Here is an 18,318-nt window from a genome sequence, read left to right as displayed (position 1 = left end):
TGAATAGTATCAGGATTGATTTTTAAATGTAAAAATGTAGTTTTTCGTTAAAATAAACAGTACCGGAAACTTTTCGTTAAATTTAAAAAACAAAATGGTTGTCCTTCAATGCCGGGCCTGCAATTGAATCTAGAGTCACCGAAAGAGGGATTATGTTGGAATTTGGTTGAAGTGACCATGCAACAATTGTTCTTAAATCCCAAATTCCATCCCCAATGGGACTGAAATAATGAATCACGTGCCATATTGTCACCATTGCTTTTTTATTCTGCATTTCCGAAGACAAGAAACTGTTGTAATCTTGTCCAACCAAATTAGACTAGATATGTTTTTCTTCTGTATTTAAGTTCGATCTTTCTTAGTATAATTTAAATGAGTTAAAATGTAGTTTGAATTAAACAAAAATAAGATAGCGCTAATAATGTTTAGATGCACTAAGAATAGTATTGTATTGGATATAGGGCTGGTTTGGTATTGCTGTGCTTTGAAAAAAAACTGTTTTTGCTGTGCTGTCAGAATAAGCAGCTGTGAAATAAAGTAATAGAATGTTTGGTAAACTTTTTTGTAAAAGTGCTTTTAAAAAAAAAACAGTATTATAGTGTTTAGTAAACTTTTATGTAAAACAGATGTGAAAAAAGCCAGTTTTTCAAAGCTGGGTTTTGCAGCTTCTTGTTTTTGGTTTTTTTTTTTTCACCCAAAACTGTGAAAAAAAGTTGACGTTGAATGTTTACCAAACACAAAAACAACTCCCAGCTTTTTTTGATACCAATTTTTTTCAGCAAACCAGACCATAGTCACACATCAAAGACTTAACAAACACTATACAATTTATATTTGGATGATTCATATCTAATATCACTGATGCGATACCCTCTATTTGCGTTTTAATTATCGAACTTGACTATGTGACGATTAATGTTTAAACCTTGTAATTCAATTATAATCAACGTGATTAATTAATCTTCATTGTTGGAAGATTTACCAAAATGTCATTTTTATTTGAGCTACGGTGTGTTTCTTGATATTCTTTTTTTTTTTCAAAAGGACTGGTTGTGGGACCAAAATATAAATGAATAAAACATAAGAAGAAATAAAATAATTATAAAAAACCATAAAAGCAATATTAAAGGAGACAGCTAGAATGCTCTAGAAAGATATAATAAATAAATAAAACACATGATGAAATTAAATAATTAAAAAGGATTGAGATCTCGTCCAGATTCAAATTGTGTGAATTTTAGGATTCCTCACATCCTAACTGATTATCGTATATTGTGCTGTCATAAATCATTTTAAATTTTTTTATTTAAAATTAAAAGTAAATTGGAGCAATGGTCTCTCAACTAAAAATTCATTGTCATTGGTCCCTCAACTTATCAAAACATGTAGCTATAATCATTTTCATCAATTTTGTCAAAATTTTGTCAAAATAAATTATATTGAAATAACCATTTATATAATTAGGGTCCCTCAACTCATCAAAGTGTATAATTATGGTCCTTTTCGTCAACTACGTCAAATTTTTTGTTACAACGAGTTATGTTGGAATGACCATTGCTATAATTGGATTAAAGTTAAAGGATCATTTCTCCAGTTGAATTAAAGTTTAGGGACCAATGGTAATTGATTTTTAGTTGAGGGACCATAGCTGCACATTTTGATGAGTTGATGGACCAATGGTAATATATTTTTAGTTAAGGGACCATTGCTCCAATTGAATTAAAGTTAAGGGACCATAACTACAATTTACTCTAAAATTAAACATAAATAGTACCTAACGAAAACGGATCGCATGATGTACGATGAATAGTCATGATGTAAGGATCCTTAGGATCCCAAGAAAATCCGAAGAGAATCCTTATCCAATTAAAAAAACTATAGAGGCAATTTAAAGGAGAGACCTACTCTAGAAAGCACGGGAAAAAGCTAGAAGGAGAAGGACAAGAAAAAGGCTTAATTGTAACAATTCTTGAATTTCATCCTTAGTTTAATTTGTAGCAATTTTTGAAGTCTGTAAGCTTAACAATTTGTTGTATCATTGTTCCTTTTAACTAATGCCGTCATTTTTTTCGTTGAATTTAGGTTTATATTATGAATTTCATCCCACATTATTAAAATTGAATTTAAAAATGAGAAAGAAAGAAAAAAAAAAATCAAACTCTGTTTTTTGCGTTTAAGAAAATTGAATACACAGGAATTTTTTTTTCATAGTTCAGTATGTGATTTGTTTATTGTTTAAGTCATGCCACAATTCAATCTCCTACCAACTTTGAAATCGCATTGCTTAATATTTACAAGTTGCTAAAGTTCAACCATTTTTATTTTGTATCTTTATAGGTCAAATTTCATTTTGTTTGAAGTTTTGGATATTAATTTATAAATTTTCATATGTTTTATTTTTTATTTTTTGCTTATTCCATTGTTTATTGAAATTTTCAATTGAATTTGCTGATATATCCTTAGATTTAATGGAAAAAACAAACAACTTTAGTTTGAATGTGACAATTCGTTCTTAATTTTACGATTTTATTAATTTTAAAATGATGAAATTGCAGAATTCCTCTAGATGTGAGATTATTGACTTTCGTTGACCGTTAGTTTGTAATGCGTATGAGCTATTACGTAACCGTATTCTTGAAGTACTCGATGGTACGAATGCATAAGCGAAATATAAATTAGAATTACACGAAGATTTTACGGAAATACGAATTCGAGAAATGCTTTTGTGAAAATTACTATTTTATATTTTATATATTTTCGAAATTATTAAATTAGTATTTTAATATTTTCTATTTGGATATTTTAAATATATTAATCATTTATTTTGATTGTGGGACCCACATGGCAGAAACTCTCCCTCTCGCCTTGCCACATGGCACTCTCTCCTCCACATTGGACTCTCTCTCTCCCGGCACTCTCTCACTCTAACCCTCTCTCGCTCTCTCCCTCTCTCCCTCTCTCCCTCTCTTCCCTCTGCAAACTTGACGCCGAGAGCACATCGCCATTCTTCGACGAATCTTGTCGACAACCAAACACCCTCAACGGCGCCATTTAGCCCCTCTCCACGACTTTAAACAAAAAAAGCAAGAACGAACCTTCAATTCGAACCCACGCCGTGCACCCAGTTTTGGTTGGTTAACTTTCCAACGGTGGTGAGTCTCGAAAACAACTTAAAACTTGGTGGATCATGTTTTGGGTTGTATTTTCTAGCTTTTTCTAAGGTTTTTGGTAGGAGTTGGCGCAGGAAACAACGCGGGGAAAGTTTTCCAGTTTTCCGACGGAGATCCGGCGGCTTCGAGCCGTTTTCCGGCCACGTCAGGACCCCGTGATGGTATATTTCTCTTCCTCTCCTTTTGGGCTTCAAATTGGTATGTTAGATTGCTAGTTTTAGTTGAGTATCGAAGCTAGGAGGAGCCGGGAAAGTTTTCTGGCTAAGTTGCCCAGATTCCGGTGGTTGCAATGGCAACCGGCCGGAGAAGAGAGAAGGAAAAAAAAAGGGCCCAAGCCCAAGCTGGCCCAAATCATTGGGCCGTTGACCCAGGGTCCGGCAGGCCCAATTCCTAATTAGACCTGGAATATTCCTAGAATATATTTTATATTGTCATTTTCAAAATTTCTCGGAAACCTCTCAGGCTAATTTCTGCGCCCCGAGTCTATTTGTGGCATCCATTTAGTGAAATTTCAAAGTTTTAACGTAGTTGACCGTTGGGCCGACTCATATGACTTTTTAGGGTTAACCATTGATTTTTTGTAAAATTTGCTAGGGACCTTCCTTAGTGTATTTCGACACCTTGATTCTAAATCTGCACTCCGTCTCCCTAAATTTAATTGTCTCAGTGGAGTTTTACTATTGGATCTTAATATTATGCTTAAGTACGATTATTATCGATGACTCCAGCTTTCTTAGTTCGAACATCTTCGACTAGATGACATAATCTGTGAGTGGATCTTTTCTTTTTATATATATATATATATATATTGGTTAGTTTCTATATATACAATTATTAATAAATTCTCTAAGTGATTGCCATGATAAATTAACATTTATAAGAAATGCCTTATTGTTGGGAAATGATGAAATAATCCTACAGGATACACATGTAAACTTATTATTAAGGAGATGTCTTAATTATAAGGAAAACTAATGAAAAAGGTTTGGAAACTTTGAGTTTCAACGATAAGGACAAAATAAAGAGTAAAGTGAATAGTATCATGATTGACTTTTTAGTGTAAAAATATAGTTTTTCGTTAAAGTGAACAATATCAGGAGCTTTTGGTTAAAGTTCCCTTAATTATATTTATGGTTATGAATAGTATTATAATGACTAGAATTTTTGAGTTGCTGTGGTATGATTATATTTAAGTTATTTGTTTATCATTGCTGCACCGGTGTTAGTACTCATCTGGACCAGAGCCAGTCTTTCACGTGTATGTACACATCGCATTGTACGCTCACACTTGGATCCATTGTAGGTGCTAGTTCTATCATAGATTGCTATAGGCAATTAGAACTCGTCTGTGGTGAACATAGCGTCAGTCTTCACGTGATTGTAGTACTAGAGCGTATATCATTATTACACACAATCATGTTCATGTCAAAATACTTCTACATGAACTCGTGTGTCAGCATCTATCGATGGGCATTCGATGTGATATGTTTATTTAGACGAAAATATGTGATTACGGACGTCATGTACTTATTTACGAAAGTTGTGACGTATGGAATCCTTGAAATATTGTTGGTTATGGTAAGTATTTTTATACTATTAATATGTATATTTTGGAAACTATATTTGTTTTACAGCGAGGGGTTATAAAGTTTTCAAAAGGTTTTTATTAAAACTTTATTTTTAGGTCCATTCACCCTTCTTTTGCGTCCCTCTAGGTTTTAGCAGCTCAGCTTTCATATCGAGGAGGATTCTTGGCAAATCTTGTTGTAGACTATTACCCCTGATGGTATAATTTTCACCCTATGTTACTGTACTATGCTTATGCTCTGACATCACGAGTGAAATGGATTCATTCCCTCTCACAGTGCACTTTTATATTTAGGCATCTTTAGGTTTAAATTTATTCACATTTTCCACATCACTACACTTTATGGCTTCGTCACCATTCGGATGTCGACCAGCACAACTCGATTTGGAGTCCAAGTGGACATTCCGGATCAGAGCATGTCATTGAAGACTAAAGAAATTAATATAAGAATTCAAGGACTAAAACTAAACTACGGTATCAAGGATCATTCCTACGATTAAGCCAAAGAAAAAAAAGAGAGAAAAGGAAGGGAAGCTGGTGAATTATGGGCCCCTTAGAGTCTTTGATTTCAGCCTCCTAATCACAGACCAATTGCGCTAGTGTGTTCTAATGGGACTCATGGGGGTGCTCTACAGGCAGGAGGCTTAACTTCCCTCTTAATCTCTCTCCTCTTCCTTTTTCTCCTACTTGAAAAGTTACGATTAAATCATATCAATATTTTATATTAATTTTTTATAAGAACAAAAAACAAAATGTGAGAAGAGGGAAGAAAAAGAGATAGGAAAGGAGAAAATTCTACTCCGCTTTACAGAGCTATAGATTGAGTTAATTGTAAGTATTGAAGACTTAATTTGGAGATCGAGGATACATTGAAGCAACTGGAGCTCTAGTTCATGTTGCATGTTGGTTGAGTTGTCACTATAATCTATACTTTTAATTAAGTGAGGATTTAATAAGATGTATGCATGCACAAGGTAATTTAATTGAAATTGTGTGTAAAAGCTATCATTGGATGTTTTGAACATTTTCATGGTCAGTAATAAACCAGTAATTGATTCACAATTTTAGTCACGCCTCGATATTAAACTTTCGGAGTATGACAACTGAGGCTTTCTATCATAAAACCACATACATGATAGTAAGTGATTAAGTTAGAGATAATATTGGTGATGTTAACGGTGGACCGTGCTCAAGGCGAAGCCAGTAAATACTCTAAGCGTGGGCTAGCTAAAAAATTACCCAAAAATCTATTTTTTTTTTTTTTCTACATACATATTGTATGCAAAAATTTAAGTTTAACTTATGTATTTGTATACTTAAAATTTACCTGATCGGAACTCAATAAGCTTTGCAATTACAAACTAACAAAATTACAATGAATCATCAAATTTCACATATATTTAGATTTAAACACAAGAAGAAAATAGAAAACTTGATATCTGAATTATAACCACACAACTAGCACAAAGCAAAACACTGAAAGGAGAAGTAAAGACAATCTTAAAAAATTGTTTCGACAAAAAAAAATCTTAAAAAATTGGTTAAAACTAATATAAACCCCATTATATCAAAGCAAAATAATCTTGAACAAAATTTTATTTCATGGTAATTTGTATATTTTTAGTTGTGCTAAATACTCATTGGGCTAGTTTCATTAAAAATAATTATTCTTACACATTTTTTTGTCTATTATATAGACTACACACTAAAGTATATATACATGTTGCTACAAATTCTTCCTGGGCTACAGCCCACCATAGCTTTTAGGATTGGTTTGGTATTACTGTGTTTTGAAAAGAAAAAAAATTGTTTCTACTGTGCTGTGAAAATAAGCAGCTGTGAAAAAAAGCCGGTTTTTCAAAGTTGGGTTTTGCAGCTTTGTGTTTTTGGCTTTTTTTCACCCAAAACTGTGGAAAAAAAACTGAAGTTGAATGTTTACCAAACATAAAAAAGCTCCCAGCTTTTTTTCATATCCACTTTTTTTAGAAGCCCACAATACCAAACCAGGGCTTAGGGTTGGTTTGGTATTGTTGTGCTTTGAAAAAAAAACTACTTCTGCTGTGCTGTGAGAATAAGCAGTTGTGAAATAAAGTAGCAGAGTGTTTGGTAAACTTTTTTATAAAAGTGCTTTTGAAAAAAAAAAAGTAGTATTATAGTGTTTGGTAAACTTTTATGTAAAACAAATGTGAAAAAAAGTCTGTTTTTCAAAGCTGGGTTTTGCAGTTTTGTGTTTTTGGCTTTTTTTTTCATCCAAAATTGTGAAAAAAAGCTAAGGTTGAATGTTTACTAAACACAAAAAAGCTGCCAGCTTTTTTTTTATACTCACTTTTTTTAGAATCATTTCAGTACCAAACCAGACCTTGCTTTTTTTTTATACCCACTTTTTTTAGAATCATTTCAGTACCAAACCAGACCTTAGTATGGCTATGTCATCCAAGAAGTTTGCCATCTCCAATGCAGAAGATGATAAGATAGGTGACATGTCTTTCTCTGAAAACAAACGTATGTTTTGGGTGGATCCTTAGCTACTAGGCAGAGCTGAGCAAGGGAAAGGGTAAGATCAATGACGTTTGTGATGTCGAAATATGTGGTTAAATCCAGAAATCTGTTAGGTTTATTGGTGTGATCTTGCTTGGCAGCAACCTGCCTATTTGCTCATCCGTGATATCCTTGCCCACAACCCAGGTGGCTTTGAACCCTTTTGGCAGCATCCAAGGGTATTGCCCACAACCCAAGTGTTGGTGACCCTTCTGGCATCATCCAAGGGTAGATTAGACATTACCAAAGTCGCCGATGGCTTTCTAAACGAGTTGACCACTTTTCCTAGAGGGTTCTCCGTCACCTCACTTGTTCATCGACAAATTATTGCGTGTATCTGATTCACCGCTTGAGATAATAATATATTTGAATTATAACTTAGTTCCCAAATCTTGGGTTCATTGAAATTTTGTTTGCATACGTACTATAATTTTGATAAAGTTTATGAATCACATCAGTAAGTTACGTGATGCATCAAATTCTCGAGATAATTAGTTATACCTTTCACATTAAGCTGCTACCCTACAAGGTCCACAACGAGATGTATGTTTTGTTTTGGGGTGGTATCAAACGGGCGGGCCTATGTGTAACTTGAAAACTTAAAAGAGGTTGTAAGAAAGAAAATGACATGCCTCGTCGGATGGTTCGATATGGATAGGGATTAGAGTAAAGAGATTTTTTATGGTGTATCGGAGTATCAGATATTTTGAATTTTTTAAACATTTTGATTTTCAATAAAAAAATATAAAAATTAAGATTGTAAACACAGGAATTCCTGTGATGAATGAGATAAGAAACACGTGTACAAAATAATATTTGTATGAATGATTTAAGGGTTACAATCTCTTCTACAAATTTAGCCTCTGATTCGATCTTTGTAATGTGTAAATTTGTGGATTGTGTTGTTGATCCACGGGGTCGTCGGGGCTTGATCCTGGATGAATGATTGATGAATGATGAACACTTTCTTCAAGGGCCGTCGGGGCTTGATCTTGAATTGGTGGAAGTTCTTCAAGGGCCGTTGGGGCTTGATCTTGAAGGAAGATTTCACGAAGAACGAAGAGGGTTTTCTTGATCATTTGGGATTTGCTTGAGAGTAGAGAAAAAATGTATGTCAATTTCCTCTCCCATGATTTTGATGGAGATGCCTATTTATAGGCTTTGAGAATGAATTACCATCATCCTTTTGTTTTGGTGGATGTTGTAGGTGGATTTGGTGGATTGTTGTAGGTGAATTGAGTGGACATTGTAGGTGAGGTGAGTGTATGATGTATGTGAAATGAATGGAGGTTGTAATTTTAATACAATTGTCGATATTTATTTTACCGAAATTTCAATGTTTACAAAGATCTAACGGTTAAAAATCTAAAGCGTTACGTTTGAAGTGTTCTATATATTCCAAAACATCATTGAATTTTTGTAGAGTTTGTCTGCTAACTTAGTTAGACAATACAATACTCAATCTCAACACTTCCATTGAACCATAATTATGGTAATAAACTAGCTAATCTAAGAAAACCTCACCATCTCAATTTGGTCACAGTTCTCATCAGTCATGTCATTTGGATGAATGAACCACATCTGCATAACTTAGTCAAACATGCGGATCCATAGTCTACACTTTCCAAGGAAAAGAAGATAATAGATTAGACGAGCTACACATACAATTTGGTTATTAGTCTATCAAAGTAGCCTAACTCTCTAAAATATAGTTTACACTTCCTTTGGCCTATACTTAAGGAAATGAATAACCACTATTTGTGATCAAATGTTATCAACAACGTATGTTTCTCGGTGGAAACAATTAAGGAATGAATTGGGTAAAGAAAATGTTAAGAGTGATGGATAAATGAGTCGAGTCACGCCAGATATCAGAATACTTAGTTTTAACTAAAAGAAATCTCTCAAGCTCGATATAAAACTTGATTAACTAGAGTAGGTCAAGCTTGGCTAGAATGCTTCTTTTCAAGTTTGAGCTTTGTTTGTATGTAGGATAAGCCAATCTCACATATGGCATAATTTGGCCTGTATATGACTTGATATGTGACAATACAGGATTTAAAGACGTGCTAATAAAAGTTGTGTGGGATTAATTTTCTTCATTAGATGGTATCTAACCTAAAATGTATATTTAATCTAAACCCATTCTTTTAGATTTGGTATATCTCATATCAATATTTCATTTACTAAGATCAAAGTGTGTAGAATTTTTTAATCAATTATATCTCAATTTTCATTTTTTTGTTACAAGGGGCCGATTCACAAGGAAACCAAGAAGAATTATACTTAACCATTTAAAATCTCAAATTAAATTAAATGGTATGATCAGCTCGTGATGATATTACTATTAATTATGATATTGTTGATGAATTACTGATCAATTATATCTATATAAGTTATTCTATCTCTTAATTCTTTAACATAATTTTCTGTCTTTTTTCTTTTATTTTTGTTGGATGTTCAGTCCTTTTTCGTGCCTTGGCTTTAGGCCTGGTAGAATTGCCGCATGTCTGTCCGGAATTCGTTCTTTCCCGGAAGCTAGTCCCACTCAAGCAAGAACTAGCATCCCACTTTCCTCACGACGACAAAAGCAAAACCAAGCAAAACCAACCAAAACTGCAGTCTAATCATTCCAAATTGTACTTCTGTAATGCATATATATCTGTGTTAGGAGTGAAAAAGTTCAGTAATGCAATTTAGATACCATGTAAAACTGGTAAGCATATCACCGACAAGCGTATAACGCACGCGAGAAAATCTGCTGGATGTATACCCTGAAACTATGTAGGTTTCTCCTAAAACGGGAGACGACGGAATAAAAAAGAAACTATTTCACCACTGACATAAAATTAGCAACACACTCATCTGGTTGAATCCGCACGTCTCTTTCTTGTACTCATTTTTATAGGTACAATTAATCGGGCAAGTTAAGGGGAGGTAAAAATTTGTTCAAAACAAAAGAAGGCACAACATAAAGCAACAGAAGAGAAAAAAACATATTCTGCTGAGCGACTCATCAGCCTGCATTACATGCCTTCTAACCCTCGGACTACCGCTCCCCGCGAGATTATATGAATTCGAATAAGTATAAAAGTTTGCTAACGAGTTGCCAAAAACCCTTGCATATACCATTTCACCAAACATTCCAACTCCTGGAGTGATCGTGGTTGTGGCGACGCCCGGATTATTCATTGGGCCTTGTGGGGGACTGTTTAGTTGTGAACCGTAAGGAGAACTCCGATAATGAAGTTGTGGAGTAACGTATGGACTGGTTGGGGTACCGGCTGATCGCGGCGTGTCAACCCCACAAGGACGAAGGGGTCTTCTCGGAATCACTACACCAAGATGAGGAGCCTTGCCTTTCGAGGGCTTTGTGGTTTTTGTAGTTTGTCCCCGGCCATAGAGTGGGATTAGAGAGGACTCGGAGACTTCAGCTTTGCATACAGGGCACTGGGGCAGTTTCTGCTCATCTTGGTTTTCGGAAGACGGGCTCTGGAACTGAAGCCACTTGTATATGCAAGGCCAGCAGTAGAGATGACCACAGAGGGTGACCACTGGATCCTGCACAGAGTCTAAGCAGATGCTGCAGTCGAAGGTGCCACAGGATTTGTTGTCGGAGTCTGCTACTTCATCAGACACGGTATTCCATTTTTCATACGAACATTTATCTTGTCCAATGGAGTTATTTTGAGCCACAACCTCTGGAAAGTTCTGCTCTGTAGCCATCTTAACTGATCGAGAAAGTAGTAGTTCGTAGCTGCGTAAATCTGAGACATGGAACAAGAAGAACGTTAGAATCATGGTCTGAAAATCAGCTTCTAGCGAAAGTTCAACGATAACAACGGAAAAGGCTACATAGAGATGCCTAAATGCAATCAACAAGACTTCAAAGGATCAATCATGGTAACAAGAAAGCATCAAATGTACGCGATTGAAAATCATTGGATTCAAATCTAAAAAGTTAAACACAAATAGTCCCACCAATATATAACTAATCAAATTAGTAAAGAAAAGTTAAACCAAACAGTATATGATAAGAACAGGTATTTGCCATGTTCATAGAACAGAAATGTTCAGGAATGTTCAGAAGCCAAATACTAAATATTTCGGTACCATTTTAGAACGATTCCCTCAAGAACGGATTTTGTACAAATCATTTAATCTTGAAAGTTAAAGATTAACAATTTCAACCTCAAAGTTTCAAGCTTAAATGAATTCATATAAAATCTGCTCTTGAGGGAGTCGTTCTAAAGTGAACATATTTAGGTAGGCTTAAACAGATATCGGTTAGGTGAGAATAAGCAAATATTATGTTATCAACCTCAAACAATCTCTGCGGCTTGACTTTAAATTGATGGAAACCTAACACAAACACATGTCTTCCACATCGCCACCAATAAACACATCGAGTTGAAAATGTAGTCGAAAATCAACAGAGAGGCCAGAAATACTTATGTTTTCAATGCTTTAGGTTGACTAGAAGAGACAATCCTGTTAGGGAAAACAGGTGAACTAAGCAGCCTAAAACATGATAGATCTAAGTAAGTGTTGTTTTATGCAATTTGTGTCACCTTTTTGTTGTTCTTCAACAGGGTATCAAGTTCCATGGTTTTATATAAAACCAACTAAAAACCAAAACAAAAAAAGAATAGGCAAGAACCCCGTTGATCCTTGAGCTGAATCGCTGGACGATGAATCAGCTTTTCAGCTCGAGAATCAGAAAACACAGCAACCCAAGAGGAAAAACCATTCAAAGAAACAGACTCACAAACAAAACAAGGAACAGATAGAGGGAAGTTGAGTGCATACCAGCAAGATTTGAGAGGTGGGTTTTGGTGGGTTTTCTTTTCTCTGTGAGCTTTGAAGCAGAGGCGTCAATGGAAAAACAGAGAGAGGTGTGGAGATTGCAGAGGGAGGAGGATGAAGGGAATCGGAAAGGAAAGATGAGGAGGAAAGAGGGAGGGGAAAAGGGTATATATAGACAGACAAAACATGTTACGTCTTCCAGAAACATCATTTGATATTAAAAAATGATAAATCCATGAGCCACCTTCTCTTCACGCATGGTTCCCCTCCTTCCCATCTCTCTCTCACACATACGTGGCACCCCATCAATTTTCTTTTCCATTTTTAAAAATAAAATTTTATAATTCATTCTTCCCACTGAAATTCTTTATTTATTTGATGTTATTGTTTGTTTTTTTTCTCTTTCTCACACCTTGTTTTGTAGTTGGTTTGCGAATTTAGTCGAATTAGCCGAAGTATTATGACTCCCTCTTTAATACTTGAGTTTGAATATTCTTTTATCGTTTTGAAGTTTAGAGTTAGTCCACTCATTCAATTGAGGAATATAAATAATATCGTTTTAAGAGGAAAAAAAAAATCATCACAAAAACTCATTAAAATTTAGGGCTATTCATTTAAAATTAAGAAAGTATTCTCATGAGAATTTTATTTGCATATTTTTTCTCTTTTTATTTTTATTTTGTTTTTTATCTTCATGTACTGATTTGTCTACATCAATTGAGCAATTCCTCTGTTACTTCCCAAAGAAAAAAGAAAAAAAAACAAAACAAAAGAGGCAAAGTTGAAGTCGTGTCACTTGGAAGAAGGGAGAACAGAATATTCAAAGTGACACAAGAAATTCTAGAGTCTAGACATTTTCTACTTATAACTCGTAAGATGAATTTTCTTGGTTCCCCGAATGTTCCTTGAAGAAATTTGCTTCACTTTATTTTCTTCAAGCCCTATTTTGTTTCTAATTTTTTTTTTACTTCTTTTTTGTAAATATGGTTAAACATTTTTCTTTTGTATGGATATCATAAAAGCAAGAATGAAGAGTGAGAATTCAAGAAAATGACTTTAAGATTGTCAGAAACACAAGTCACGTGTTGTACTATTTCACGCGTTATAATAAGAATAAACAACATGATTAATATGTCTCACTTTTGATGCATAATAAAATCAATACATATATTATGATTTGAGTGAAATAATAAAGTCATGTAACCGTGTTCTAGGCGCACTAAAAAATTGCTCGAAACTTCTATAATTCAAATAAAATATACTTATTAAAACCATCTTCCTTTGGACAAATTCAAGAGGATTTGGATCTATTGGCTTCCGGATCTATTGGCATTCCGATCGTTGTTTGAGAACATTGTGTTTACCATTGTCTAAAGTTGAATGGAACTTATATCTTCAACCCCAACTTGAAATATTCAATGATCTACTATTTAAAAATTCATTGTTTTGAGGGAAAAAATGATTTAGTTTAAGATCAATATATTCTTTAGTACTTAGGAATATATCAAGAGTTATTTTTGGTTTTAGGCTAGATCAATGAGTTTTTATTAATTAATTAGGTCTAGGTAAGGAAATTGTCGCATGAATTTTTTTTATCTTTCAAGGAACCAACTGGTGGTTTTGCCACAATAGTCCACCCTTTTAAGGGTCGGGAAGACTCACAAGAGCATTTAAGCCTCCTTCTAGCCACCAACGTGTGGTTCACCAGTGCTATAAATCGAACCTAAGACATGTCATGTGAAATACGAGCTTGAAATTCATCCCCAACCATTGAGCCATCTTGTGATGGTTAAATTTCACATGAATTTCAAGGCAATCTAAATTGTCTGAGACTTAAAATCAAACGTTAATGTCAATCAAGCACACTAAGCTTGTAGAAAAGACCTACTTTTTGGGCCAAAGAAAAAATCTTTTAAGTTAAAAAACAAGTAGATACTGATATTGTTCTTTCTACAAGAACAAGATGTGATATTGATACTGATATGGCAACTAAATTTTGTTCTGAGATCGAAATTGTAACTAATTAGTTGGTTGTAACTAATTAGTTGGTGTTGTGATGAAAATTTGATAAAACAAGTGAATCACGTAACCTGTTAATGTGAATTTGCGTCTACGACGTCCATATTCCAACCAGCCATTTTTAGCAATACTTTTTAGTCAAAATATTTTTTGAAATTTATATAACTCATCATTTTAATCTCTGAGATTTGAAATTAATAGAAGTGATCCTTGAATTTATTCACCATCAATTATTTTGGTCATTCCTTGAAAAATTATGTTAAATAAGAACCAAATGACAAAAATACCTTAATTTAATAAACAATGGGCCAAAATGATTTGACAAAAATTCGGGTATTTTTGTCATTTTATACTTATTTAATAGAAATTTTTCAAAGAATGACCAAAATGATTGATGATGGACAAACTCAATGACCGCTTTTATTGATTTCAAATCTTAATGACCAAAATAAGGAGTTATGCAAATCTCATAAACCATTTTGATTAAAAAGTCTTTTAGCAACGTCACCCACCTCCAATTTTTCTGCCATTACTATACATGTTTTCTTTTGGCCGGTACCACTCATGGACTATCTATTATTTAAGTTCAAGTTTTTATTCGTTTCGGCATTACTTATTCTTCATTCAGAAGAATTCCATATCGTAAACCCTTTACTTTTGTAGTTGCATTGGTGGAGCCACGTTCATGGTTACGGTGGCCTGTAGCATACGGAGGATTTGAGTTCTTTATTATTAAATATACTAATTAGTTAGGCTATTATATAATTTTTGGGTAATGCTAATGAGATTAAATTTTGTAAACTTTGTGGATGTTGATAATTGGATTATTACATGGTGTTGACTAATGTGCTTATTTCCTATTGATGATATATTATTTGGTTTTTAAATTTGGTTTTCCTAGCATTATCCATATTTTTTTGGGAACTTTAACGAAAAACTCCTAGTACTGTCTACTTTAACGAAAAATCACATTTTTACACTAAAAAGTCAATCATAGTACTATTTACTTTACCCTTTATTTTGTCCTTATCGTTAAAACTCAAAGTTTTCAAGCCATTTTCATTAGTTTTCCTTATTTTTTATGAGTAATGCTAGGTAGGCTACTATATAATTTTTGGGTAATGCTAGGAAGACTAAATTTTGTAAACTTTGTGGATGTTGATGATTGGATTATTACTTAATGTTGATTAGCGTGCTTATTTCCTATTAATGACACATCATTTGGTATTTGGTTTTCCTAGCATTATCCATAATTGTATGAGTAATGCTAGGTAGACTAAATTTGTAAATTAAATGATATGTCACCAATGAGAAATAAGCATGTTAATCAACACTTAAGTAATAATCAAATCATCAATTTTCATGTCATTTAGTTTACAAACTAATGAAAAGCCTGAATCCTAAGTTTGCTTTTAGAGTATATAAAACAATAAAAGTATTTTAAATGCTAAAAAACTAATCATTTTAGCCAAAACTAAAAATTTATAGTATTAAATTATAAACTTTAATGTCATTACTGCCATACACTAGTAGACTGTAGCCTTTCACCACTCAAAGAATAAACTTCAATGTTGCCTACGCCCCTTGATGAAAATGTTAATTTAGATGAAATAGCAAAGGATATCAATTCCATTAAGAATCAAAGGGCACAACTTGATAGATATTTCTTCTTTTTACTTGTTAAGCTGTTATGAACAAGATTGATGCTATATGTTTTCTTCCTATTACAAGTTGCAACTTTAATTTTAGGTTAGCCCATCTACCCACTAAAAAATACCTAACTCTGCCAATAGTTGATAAACTAAAAGAATTTAGTTGTATGAATCGCCAATGGTAACACAAAATTGCTTCGAACGATTAGAGATTCATGCATATTTAGCAACTACAAAAGTAAAAATCAAAGAAAATTGAATCCTGCAATTCGCATGAATAAACTATAATACTCCGTAGAATAATAATTAAATCGAACTTGACTTCTGTTAGTATCAATCAACGAGGAACAAGGAAAATTGCATATAAAAAATAATACCATACGTATACAAAGGAGTTTCTCGTATTTGTACAGTGGTATGTCATCCTTCCCCACCCCCCGCCCCCATGACAAAACAAATAAATAAACAACCCATCAAATTCCCAACGGCCAAGACCAACCTATAGGGTTAGGGAAGAACGATAAACACGAAGAGTAGGAAGAAGAATTATATATAAAAGTATTTTTATGATTATAAAAGTGCTCCCAATTGAACAACTGCCGTCCATAGACTCCATACCTATGGGTTTTGACAACAGCAGTCTAGTTGGAGTAAATGTATAAATATAGAGAATAAATTGAAGAATGATTTTGAGATACAATTTGAATCATTTTTTAAAAGTGATATTTGTCTTCACTCGAATAAGTTTGTTAAATGATTCTTAGCAAATTACTTATAGAATACAACAAAGTATAGAATATTTGATTAACAAAACCGAATTATATTCCCTTAGAAATAATTAGAGAGAAATTGTATGAATATGATGAAGAGAGAAGAGAACAAGGAATATAGAAACAAATTTCTGAAATTGTGTGTGAAATATTATGCCACAATAGATATTTATAGACATTAAAGCACCCGTTCATTGAGTCCTTTCATTTTAGTTGAAGATATACAACCCTTCTTAATAGTGTTGACCCAAAAGACATATCTTCTATTTAGAATTTCCATAAAATAAATATTGACTGATTACATCTTTTAATTCTACTCATACAAGAGTAATGTTATTTATACCATGTTTTTACACAACATTTCTATACCATCTTATGTGGCATCTGATGTGGACAGCCACATCATTCAAAAAATTTGCAAAACTCAAGGAAAGGAAGGAGAAAGAGTCATGTATACCACAATGATCATTTAATTAACTAGTTTTTCTTAATTATTAGTTTATTAAATATTGAACTAAATTTAAAAATCTGATCAATTCAAATGATGTGGCTGTCTACATCAAATGCCATCAAATGTCACCTAAGATTGTATGAAAATGTGGTACAAAAACATGGTATGAATAGCTCCTCATACAATTTGAATAAGTATCATTTCTTATAACCAAAAGTTGCAGTTTAACCAAAAGGTACAAGATTCAATTAAATCCAACCTTTCTATACATATGTTGCCGCACACATGCTGCGGATCGCAGCAGCACCAGGTCATATATATATAAGGAAAACTAATAAAAATGGCTTGAAAACGTTGAATTTTATTGATAAGGACAAAATAAAGGGTAAAGTGAATAGTACCATGATTGACTTTTTAGTGTAAAAATGTGATTTTTCATTAAAGTGAACAGTACCTAGAGATTTTCGTTAAAGTTCTCATATATATATATATATTAATTATTAAAATCTCTAATAAAATACACAGTACAACCAACCATGTCGAGGAATTATTTCTGCATGAATCGCAAAAAATAAACCACAAAACAGATATAATATAAAGCACGACTGGGTATTTGGGACAATGCGTTTTTCCCTATACAAAATAAATTAAGAAATAAAGTCCAATAATTGTATTGCTTCTGCTTGCAGTGCTCATCCCCAGAAGAAAGCATCAAATAAGACGGCAAGTGATCGTTTATCGCATTTAGAAGGAAAAACAAATCGAATAATTTTGCGAACTCTAGTTGACACTTACCATGAGTTTTTTTAGTAGTTGACCAAGTATTGTTAAGTGTATAATGTCATCGGGGAAGGAAGTCAATGCTTTTATAGCGACGTTTCTGTTATATCAAAATCATTAAAAAAAAAAATACGTTAGGACCTCGTTATATTTTGTTTTGGTTTTTCTTTGTGTTTACTTCCGATTGTTTACCCAAAAAAACATAAACGTTAATCACTAAATAATGTCACATTTTTGGCATGAAAACAATACATGTAACCCTAAGTTATCCTGGAGTATAAACTCTATCTTTAGAGTGAGGAGAGAGAGATGCAAGGGTGCAAGTATAATCATACTGACAATTAGGGTTGAAGGTTAGAGTTAGGGATGGGCAAATACCCATCGGTTATGGGTAACTGCGGTTACCCGTTCATTTAAATTTTACGGTTACGGTTATGGATATAACCGTTTACTTGTAAAATTTAAATGGGTGGTTATGGGTATTAACCACAGTTATAAACGGGTAACCGTTTACCTATTTATTTTATATATGTAAAATTAATAC

At 33.4% G+C, this 18,318-nt stretch overlaps 1 protein-coding gene and 1 long non-coding RNA gene across 2 annotated transcripts; one reads left to right on the top strand and one right to left on the bottom strand.

Moving 5' to 3' along the window:
- Positions 1 to 2,920: 2,920 nt before the first annotated feature.
- LOC126612629 (uncharacterized) lies at positions 2,921 to 3,823 on the top strand. The gene is made up of 2 exons (XR_007619188.1): positions 2,921 to 3,152; positions 3,245 to 3,823. It is a non-coding gene; the product is annotated as an uncharacterized LOC126612629 (long non-coding RNA).
- A 6,339-nt stretch (positions 3,824 to 10,162) lies between these two features.
- On the bottom strand, positions 10,163 to 12,258 carry LOC126612436 (E3 ubiquitin-protein ligase RMA1H1-like). Its single transcript, XM_050280833.1, has 2 exons — positions 12,106 to 12,258; positions 10,163 to 11,063 (listed from the first exon to the last, which is right to left on the bottom strand). The coding sequence occupies exon 2, from the start codon at positions 11,020 to 11,022 to the stop codon at positions 10,246 to 10,248; it is 777 nt and encodes a 258-aa protein (XP_050136790.1). The 5' UTR covers positions 11,023 to 11,063; positions 12,106 to 12,258; the 3' UTR covers positions 10,163 to 10,245.
- Between the last annotated feature and the right edge of the window lie 6,060 nt (positions 12,259 to 18,318).

The sequence above is a fragment of the Malus sylvestris genome, chromosome 17 (assembly GCF_916048215.2).
Source record: "Malus sylvestris chromosome 17, drMalSylv7.2, whole genome shotgun sequence".
In the NCBI taxonomy this organism is placed as follows: Eukaryota; Viridiplantae; Streptophyta; class Magnoliopsida; order Rosales; family Rosaceae; genus Malus; species Malus sylvestris.
Note: the sequence above shows the minus strand (reverse complement) of the source record. Positions and strands in the feature narration are given on the sequence as shown.

Bases quoted from the DNA above. Each gene is read 5' to 3' on its own strand.
- LOC126612436 (XM_050280833.1), bottom strand. From the start codon at position 11,022: ATGGCTACAGAGCAGAACTTTCCAGAGGTTGTGGCTCAAAATAACTCC.